Source organism: Etheostoma spectabile, unplaced genomic scaffold (assembly GCF_008692095.1).
Source record: "Etheostoma spectabile isolate EspeVRDwgs_2016 unplaced genomic scaffold, UIUC_Espe_1.0 scaffold00018952, whole genome shotgun sequence".
In the NCBI taxonomy this organism is placed as follows: Eukaryota; Metazoa; Chordata; class Actinopteri; order Perciformes; family Percidae; genus Etheostoma; species Etheostoma spectabile.
In genome coordinates this window covers 1-9,897 of record NW_022604585.1, presented here as the reverse complement: position 1 = coordinate 9,897, position 9,897 = coordinate 1, and the positions used below count along the sequence as shown (strand labels likewise).

General features: G+C 38.3%; 1 protein-coding gene across 3 annotated transcripts; it reads left to right on the top strand.

Annotated features, from left to right (window-relative positions):
* Window positions 1–895: 895 nt before the first annotated feature.
* On the top strand, window positions 896–4,029 carry LOC116683380 (C-type lectin BfL-1). Of its 3 annotated transcripts, none has more exons than XM_032509862.1 (6): window positions 896–1,011; window positions 1,429–1,538; window positions 1,815–1,960; window positions 2,564–2,698; window positions 3,387–3,519; window positions 3,858–4,029. In XM_032509862.1, the coding sequence occupies exons 2-6, from the start codon at window positions 1,469–1,471 to the stop codon at window positions 3,923–3,925; spliced, it is 552 nt and encodes a 183-aa protein (XP_032365753.1). In that variant the 5' UTR covers window positions 896–1,011; window positions 1,429–1,468; the 3' UTR covers window positions 3,926–4,029. The 3 variants fall into 3 exon arrangements, with proteins under 3 accessions (XP_032365753.1, XP_032365754.1, XP_032365755.1); XM_032509863.1 differs by having other exon boundaries at window positions 919–1,011; window positions 1,441–1,538; XM_032509864.1 differs by having other exon boundaries at window positions 944–1,011; window positions 1,447–1,538.
* The last annotated feature ends 5,868 nt before the right edge of the window (window positions 4,030–9,897 follow it).

The following is a 9,897-nucleotide window of genomic DNA, read 5'->3' as shown; positions in this document are numbered from 1 at the left end:
CGATGACGTTCGTTTTGCCAAAATGTCTAAAAAAACAGTGCCAGCTATGCTTTGGACCCATTATCTCACATCTTGTCAAGACTTGGAGATTGGCTGAAACACACTGTAACTGTAACAGCTTGAAACTGGCTAACTTGTTCCCCTTTATTCAAAAACACAGCACTCCTGATTGGGGGGAGGCCGATAACAGCCCCACAATGGGAACAAAGGGCTCTTCATTGTCTTAAAGACATTTTTAGCAACGTTGGTTTATTGCCTTTTTCTGACTTGAAGAGGACACTCAATCTGCCACGTTCCTCTTTCTTATTTTACCTTCAATTAGGCAAGGCGAGGCAAGGTAGGCAAAATCAGTTAAAAAACAGTTAAAAAAATAAAAACCAATAAAACACATGAATAAACAGTTAAAAATAAAAACCATTAAGATGCATAAAACACAAGAATAAAAGTTACAGTGCAGCATAAGAAATGAAACATTAAAGAAATGACCAGTCATAATTAAGATCGGCACTCAAGGCGTACGGTGTCCCTTGGCAGAGGCCTTTGCCCATCCCAGAGATATCTGGCTGCTCTGCCCTTCCTATTGAGAGGATCTGGGCACGCGATTGCCCAGGCCTGGGTATCGATCTCGACTGGCATGATGTATGGTCTAACGTTCCAGATGTATCTCGCAATCCAGACCATCAGCAGATTCAATATAATTTCATTCATAGGACATATCTCACTTTCGAATTTCTCTTAAAACTTTCACCTTTCTGACTTTAGATTAACTTCTTTTGTAGTTGATGAAAAACAAACCACTTGTGTTTGGTCTCACCATAAAGTCCCACCTTGACCCGGGGCTTATTGACTTGTGTTGACTTAAGCTTTTTATGTTTTTGACACTTGTGTTTGATCAGTTAAATCATATGTATTCAGGGCATCAGCTGTGGATATTTAACCGAGGCAGAGATCAGACTGACATCCAGACGGACGAGGAACAAGGAACGAGACTACTCCACTACTTCACCTGAGGTGAGTCCCGTTTGTCTCTCTGTGTTTCAATAGAACAGAAAAGGACATTTAAAGGTTTCAAATTTCAGTTTAAAGATCTCAACAATGTGAGCTGCTCTCAGAGCTTCATCAGGGATAAAAACTAAAAACCACATGCACTTTGAATCAACTAAAAGACTTCAGAGAACATGAGTGGGATTCCTGGTTCAAAATCAATTTATAATCATAACTGTCACTTATTGTCTGTAAAAACTAGCAGAATTTGATTCAAAGATGACTTTCTTGTCTGTTAAGGTGGGGTAAGTTCCTAGTGATACTGATTTAGTGGCCAGTTAGTCTCTCTCAGCCTTCAGAGCTATAACCAACACTTCAGTGTTATCCTGGTTGAGTTGTTTATGCATATTCTGTATATGTATAATTGTTCCTGTGGGTCATTAGATTATATTCCAGCTGCAGAGTACTGTGAGATCCCTGAACCATGCGTCCCGTTGTGGTTACTGCCATCCTTCTTCTGGGGGTACTGATGTTCATGTCGGACTCTGCAGCCGGTAAGAACACACAGCCACTAAATAATCAGTCTACACGGACAACAGGAACAAGACGTGGCCGGGTTGGTTCAGTGGGTAGAGCAGGTGCACATACTGAGAGGCTTATGCCTCGACACAGAGTTCAGGGTTCAAGTACGACCTGAGACAATTTCCTGCTGGTCTTCCCTCTCTCTCTCCTATCTCACTTATTCTCCATTAAAGGCAGAAAATAAAATAATCTTAAAAAAAGACTACAGAAACAAAAAAAGGACAAAACTTCTTCTTTCTCTGATACAGGGGATCTTGCACAAGTGTGTAAGACCATATATCCGGTCACACCGTGTAAAAACAAGAAACTCGGTGAAGGCTGGTTCCAGATGGGTAGCAACCGCTGTGTGAAGGCGTTCTACAATACTCAGCATTTGGGCCATTCTGATGCAGAGGTGATGAAACACACACATCTGACTTCAGACAGTAAATGTGACCTCATCCTGTTCAGACAGTCTTTCAAGTTCAGCAAAAGATGTGAGGAAAGAGGACTTGAGAACAAGATTTTCTTTTGGGACTTGTGACATTAAATAGTATATTCTATAAGTATATTCTGATTACTGAGGTACAGCTATGGAGGGCCATCTGACCCAGTATTTAAAATTAAAAGAAAAATAACAAATACATTGATATTTTTGGCAATGTAATGATGAAAAGTGAAATGTATTTTTGAAATAAAAGCTTCAATTGAAATGTGTAATATCGAAAGAAAACAACAAACATAAGAACGTTTAAAAGAGAACGTTTTTCATTAAGATATAAAGCCTTATTTCACCTCCCTCTGGTTTGCATGTATTGTTCTCCAATTAAACATTTTATGAAGGTAGTCATGTGTTTTCTGTCTCCTCAGAGCAGAGGTTAGGGAATGTGAACGGGCTTCGTGATGGCGGACCGGATCAATTTCCGGGTTGAGCGAGGATAGATCAAACACGCAAATTAACATGACAAATGATGAATTATCAGAGAAAACTAATTCTCCTGATTTTTGTTCATTTCAGATGACTTGTAGAAAATTCCCAAATGGCCATCTGGTATCGATCCACAATGACGCAGAGGTGAATCAAGTCCAATGTGCCATGTACAAAGCCACCACCGGAAAAGCTCACTACTGGATCGGAGCCTTCCTTATTGATGTAAGCAGTAAATGTTTCTGTTTGTGAAGCCCTATTTAGCCCTAGTTCAACACATTCTCATGAATAGGTTTGTATGATATTGCTCAAACTTATGCACAATTCATATACTACAAAGGTATGGTGTCTGCTGGCCCGTCACATAAAGAGTGGTCACATGACAGTTAAGTTTAGCGGTCTTCCAGTTGAATGTAGCTGAGAAAATAAGATTCTGAACCGGGTACAAAGCTCCGTGAGGTCATAAACCCCCGTTTCCAGGATGAAAGTCTTCACTTCTCCTGGACACAAACACGGCTCCCCCGGTTGAAAGCCCTGTGTATAAACTTTGAGATGGCAATATAAAAAATGCATTTGGATGCAAAAAATTCCAGATATTTTCTACTTATTGTATTTCTTTACTTCAAGTAATGTGTGCTTTGATTTCAACTAAACCACAAATAGTACATCTATGTCTTCCCTTTAATAAATGTAAAATCAGAGAGATAAGATATGCATTATTTCATTAGAAAAAACATATCCTACCTTTAACAGTTGAGAAAATGTTCAGTTCAAACCTGTCAGCCAACAAATAAACGTTGGTAGTTGGAAGCAGGTAATTGGTGGCAGAGTGGAAAGTTAATCTGATGGTAATTGGCCATTTGGCCAAGTAGTAAACCTCAGGCAACCATTTGTTTTCCGTTTGTCTTTTTAGGAGGGTGATTTTTACAAACACAATTATCGTTTTGTTTGGACGGATGGCAGTAGTTTTGGTTACACCAACTGGGCTCGTGGCCAGCCTGACAATGCTTGGCGCAGAGAGCACTGCGTTGAGATGAACTATTGGGGTAAGTAAATCAATGGTTTAGGAGGAGAGGTAGTAGGTTATAAGAAAGAAATTAATTTATTTATTAATTTTACCTCAGACAAGATAAGAGAGGCTATGGTGAAGGAGTGTAATTATTAAAGCAGCACAACAAACGGGTCAAAGTAGAGGGGTATGAACGAAGAACAGGACCCTCATTTTTAACTGCATATGATCTTTTCTACTCATAGAATTTGACTAATCTATTTCTTTGTGTGATTGAGAGTTTGGGAACATTTAAAACTTCTCCAGACCATGAAGACCAACAAACCCTATAGAGGATGTGCTGCCTACTGACACTGGTTAACATGTTTCTTTCAGACTGGGGACTCTGGAACGATGCGAACTGTAATGAGGCTAAGCCCTACGTGTGTGCAGTGAATGTCTAGTGGTTCAGAGAGAAACTGAAGAGCAGCAGTTGGACCAGTCTGCTTCAACTGGAGCCACTGCAAGCTTTTACATTCACTGCAATAAATATTCAGCATCAGAAAACTTGTTGATGATCCCTGTTTCTTTTCCTGTTTGTCACTGAACTATCTGTCCTCATGTCATCTACCGGGATGGGTAACACTTTATAATAACCATCATTTATAGATGGTAAATTGATAGTTAATTAATCTTTAGTTAATTGTCATTTAACTGTTAGGAAACAGTCACTTTACTGTTAACAAACAATTAAATTATAATTAATAATGATTACTAATTGTTAATAGTAATTTGTTAAGGGTTACTAGTTGTTCTGTAAACCGTCTACTAACAGTGTCTGGATGGTTATTATAAAGTTGCAACAGATGACTTTAATACCTTGTTAAACAGTTAATAAATACTTTATAAACCATCTATAAACATTATTTAGATAGATAATTAATACTTTGTTAAGGGTTACCAGTTGGTCTGTAAACCGTCTATAAACAGTGTCTGGATGGTTATTATAAAGTCGCAACAGATTACTATAATACCTTGTTAAATAGTTAATAAATTCTTTAAAAAATAATCTATAAACATTATTTAGATTATTAATTTGTTAAGGGTTGGTCTGGATGGTTATTATAAAGTTGCGACTGATGTTTTTCATAGTTATTAGTAAGTGCTTTGTAAGGCAATGAGACATTTTTTGCCCTTCATTAAATTATATACCAAAAACATATATATATAAGTTAAAAATCCACCTGCAAGTCAGGGTGGGATGTAAAAAAAACTCACAAAATTACTAGTAAAACCTTTATTACAAAAATTGTAATCAAAGTTACTTACTGAAACTTTACATTTTTCTAAACATCAAATAAAGGGCTATCCGTATGTTTTCCATACTTGTATTGAAAAAAAGTGTTATTGGTGCTCCTCTAATTTTACAGTGTGATCAAAAATTTAAAAAGAACGATGACTATACATGAAAAATAAATGAACATGCACAAACCTTTACATTGCACAGTCCTTTTTGAACATTACAATTTCAACCTCCCTCCAGTCAGCTTCCCAACCGATTACTTCTGCTCCCTCTTATTGTTAATATTTATTATTGAAGGGTATGAGCTTACCCGCCGCTGTATTTTTAGCTATGTTGGCCCTTACTTGTGGATTGTTGTTAATGATGTCGTCACATCTGCTGAGGAAGTCAGTTATCTTATGTAGTTTGTTGTATCCTGCCACTAGTTCTTTAAACTTTTGTGTGGAGGTTATGGCAAGGTCTGCAATCGCCGCTTTAGACCTCACTGTCAGCTCTGTCACTCCAGCATGTGCACACGCTTCTCCCAACACAATGCCATGGTTGTATGCCCTCAACACCCTCTTGTATCTTTTGATGATCTCTATTGGGCTTCTGACTTCAAAAGTAGACAACAATTCATGAAGATAAACTTGTCAATTATTTAACTACTTAAAATAAGTGTACAGCATAAATTGGGGTATGTATCTCTATGATGAAATGAAAAACAGTTAACCCTGTAAAAATGTGATAGGATTAAACTATAAAACCTAAATAATGGCACAAACTCTTAAACATAAATAATGGCACAACTAATAACTTGCCATATGAAATTCTCTTTCCACAGATGTGACTGATGTCTTTAACCATCTTACGTATTTGTAGTTCACTTTTAAAGCAAAATAATATATTATCTCCTGGTTAGGCTTCTTTGGGTGGAATTTAGGTAAAAGTGATATGCTCCAAGGGGAAGCTTACTCAAATATTGAAAAAAATAAAGCTCCTTTTACCCAGAGATCTATATCCAGGTATTTTGGTGTATTCTCGCATTGCCAGACCTATCTCCACAGTGCAGTTTCAGCACTCTAGTAAGGTCTGGCTAAACAGTTTTATGCCTGATGTAGCAGTGGTGGGGGAGGGACATCTGGCACATGACAAACGTGCCAGATGTCAGGCTTTTACCCAGCAAGGTACATCTAGCCAGCATAGGTTTGGTGTGATTTGCAAAGAATGGAGATATCCAAGGAGATATGCTTTAATTCAATGTAGCTCAATGCACCAAGAATAACATTTCCACACCTTTTTCAGAAAGCATGACATAATAACTAACAATAATCCATAGACCTCGTTGTGAACAGTTTAATGGAAAACTATTATGGCATGGTACTTTGTTGGAAAATAGTTACCAATAAAACTGCTCACAACCAGATCTGATATTATCCTGTGTAACCATGTCATGATTTCTGAAAAGAAACATTGCTGTTTTTCCAATATATTTTTTGATGCAATAAACCAAATGCCATTTCTCTACGGTTAATAGGGATGAGCGAGTACAGCACTATCTGTATCTGTATCTGCATCTGTTTACCACATGAATTATCTGTATCCGTATCTGTACTCGGAGTGGGCGGGGCCTAAACCGGAAGTGGGCAGATTTAACCCAGAAGTGGGTCGGGTTGTCTTGAAATGGGCGGGGCTTTAACCAAGGCAAGGCAAAGCAAGGCAGCTTTATTTGTCTAGCACATTTCAGCAACAGGGCAATTCAAAGTGCTTTACACAAAATCAGTTAAACAGATAAAACACAAGTAAAAACAGTTAAAAATCATAAGCATTATAAACCGGTAAAACACATTAATACACAGTTAAAAACAAATAGAAACATAAAACACAAGAATAAAAGTTACAGTGCAGCATAAAAAATTTAAAGAAATGAGCATTAATTTAAAGAAAGGCAGCATCAAAAAGAAAGGTCTTCAGCCTTGATTTAAAAGAACTGAGAGTAGCAGCGGATCTGCAGGTTTCTGGGAGTTTATTCCAGATATGAGGAGCATAGAAACTGAATGCTGCTTCACCCTGTTTAGTTCTGACTCTGGGGACAGAAAGCAGACCTGTCCCAGATGACCTGAGAGGTCTGGGGGGGTCATAGTGTAGTAGCAGATCAGAAATGTATTTTGGACCTAAACTGTTAAGTGATTTATAAACTAGCAGGAGTACTTTGAAATCAATTCTTTGAGACACAGGAAGCCAGTGTAAAGACTTCAGAACTGGAGTGATGTGATCTAGTCTCTTGGCAACTTTGACTGAAATAACCACTCGATACAACCGAGGTATGCAGCAAAGCATTTGTGAAGCCTCAACACGCACAACCTTGTGGCTGATGGGCTACGACACCAGAAGACCCTACCGGGAACCGCTCATCTCCACTACAAATAGAAAACAGAGGATACAATTTGCAAGAGCTCACCAAAATTGGACAGTTGAAGACTGGAAAAATGTTGCCTGTTCTGATGAGTCTGGACTTTGGTTGAGACATTCAGATGGTAGAGTCAGAATTTGGCGTAACATGGATCCATCATGCCTTGTTACCACTGTGCAGGCTGGTGGTGGTGGTGTAATGGTGTGGGGGAGGTTTTCTTGGCACCCTTTAGACCCCTTAATGCCTAATTGGGCATGGTTTAAATGCCACGGCCTACCTGAGCATTGTTTCTGACCATGTCCATCCCTTTATGGCCACCAAGAACCAATCCTCTGATAGCTACTTCCAGCAGGATAATGCACCATGTCACAAAGCTCACATCATTTCAAATTGGTTTCTTGAACATGACAATGAGTTCACTGTACTAAAATGGCCCCCACAGTCACCAGATCTCAACCCAATAGAGCATCTTTGGGATGTGGTGGAACGGGAGCTTCGTGCCCTGGATGTGCAGCCGACAAATCTCCATCAACTGCAAGATGCTGTCCTATCAATGTGGGGCAACATTTCTAAAGAATGCTTTTAGCACCTTGTTGAATCAATGCCACGTAGAATTAAGGCAGTTCTGAAGGCAAAAGGATGTTAAACACAGTATTAGTATGGTGTTTCTAATAATCCTATAGTATCCATGTGCAGTGCAACCTCAAAAAGCCATAAAGCAAATGCTTGTAGCTTAACCCTCTGAGACCGAGACACTCGCCCACGAGTAAAAAAGTACCTCTAATTCATAGTTTAATAACTTTTGAGCCATACAAGCGATTTACTCACTTTCGGTTTCGTTTGAATCCTGACGTTTTCGGCTTTACGGAGGTCTTTTCCGGGTCTTTCTAGCCTCTACAGGGGGTTTTCTATCCAGCCTGGAACTTCAGCCTCTTTGGGCTTTAAATCCATACTGTTATATCCAAGATTGATCCACTTTTTATCCATAATTCATCGCGTTTTGGCTCATCTCTCCCGCTGGCTCGATCTTACGTCTCTCTCTCTTTCTGTCCTGTGTATTTTTCAGGAAGTGCATGCCCATATATGGGAGATAAGGCACCCCTCTTGTATGGAAGGCCAGAGGGGACAAAAATGCCTATAGACTCTATGGAAGGCCAAATAATGCAATATTTAGACACATATTTGCTTGTATAACATTACTGTGGGTGTAATATCATAAATATGACATTATTATGTTATTATTGACATAAGTAAATGTCATGAGAGCAAAACGTCTTGACTTTTTTGGAAAAAATGTATGTATTTTGTCAACTGTATAAGTTAATGATTATTTCTTCACAGTGTACTCCCAAGACATATGAGAAGTGTTTTAGAATGGAAAATGGCTTAGGTTTTACTTATATGTCTGTGATATCAATACATATCTGGAAGATTCATTTATTTATTTATTTATTTATTTATTTATCTTTAAGGCCCTTCAACCATTTTAACATGCAAGTGACCTCACTGCAACCCAGATATTCTAATAACCCAGTTTTGTCCTAAAAAAAATGATGTTCATATCTTGACTGTAGACAACAGGGTTGATGTTTTACAAGCTTTTTATAAAATAAATCCAGACGGACAATAACTGTAAAAATGGCCTCAGGGCCCCCAGGGTTAATTTAGATTTGTCAGATTCTTCCTCATTAGTTTAACGCTAGAACCCCAACACTTTTAAAGAGTACCATTTCCTTTAAATCAGACTGCTGCTGAAACTGGTCCCGATTGGAAACCGGGCAGAAACATGTTTGATTTTTATTTAATTTTGAACACTGAGTGAGACAATTAAATGGTTCAGTCAGCAAGAAGAAACAACATAGATAAAAAAGAGTACAGGTTTCATTGTCTTTACTAATGCACATACATGTTTTAATTCAAATGTTTATATAACTCTTTAGCCTCATTTGTTGTTTTTGTGATTCCTGGATCCTGAGTTAGGTGATCCTACGTCACGGTAAAGCTCTCTTTGACAGCAGGAACATGCTCAATGCTGATGTAAAGGTTTTGTCTTTCTTGGACTATATATATTTAATACCGTTTCCTATAACAACGCATATCTGTTGTTTTATTTAGGCCACGTATCCACACTACTCCAGCATTTCTGCAACACCTACACAAAGACATCTGGAAACGTACTCACCCAGCTTAGGTTTGAAAAGGGTTGAGTTGTAGTCTGTACAGACAGACGGGTAGTTTGCTGACCTCCCTATAGAAATGTTTAAAAAGAATATCCTCCCTTGTTACTGGTTGAACATGCTGAAATGTTTTCTAAATCATTCCTATTACTCTAACTTTAGCATTGACTGCCTGTTGAATTCAGTAAGTGCTACTTGTTGGGGCAGTTGAACATGACAATGCTACAGACTAACTGAAGATGGATGTCATTGTAATCACATTCAGATCATCTCAAATGGAGACCCTGATGATTATTGGGTTCATGAGTGCTTCTCTTTGGGGTTGTCTTGGTAGTGAGTTCATCATCAGACATAGCTCTGAACAAATGCAGAACAAGTAGGAAGTAAGCAGAAAGGTTATTTTGCCCAACGGATTTGATAAACATTAGATCTCTGTTACAAAATAGCTCTTGTACAAATAAGGGAGCATATCAATCAATCAAACTTCATCCACAACTATCCACAGACTAGATTTTCACTTTGTCCATGTCTGGTATCACTAACCATTGAAATGTTATGAATATC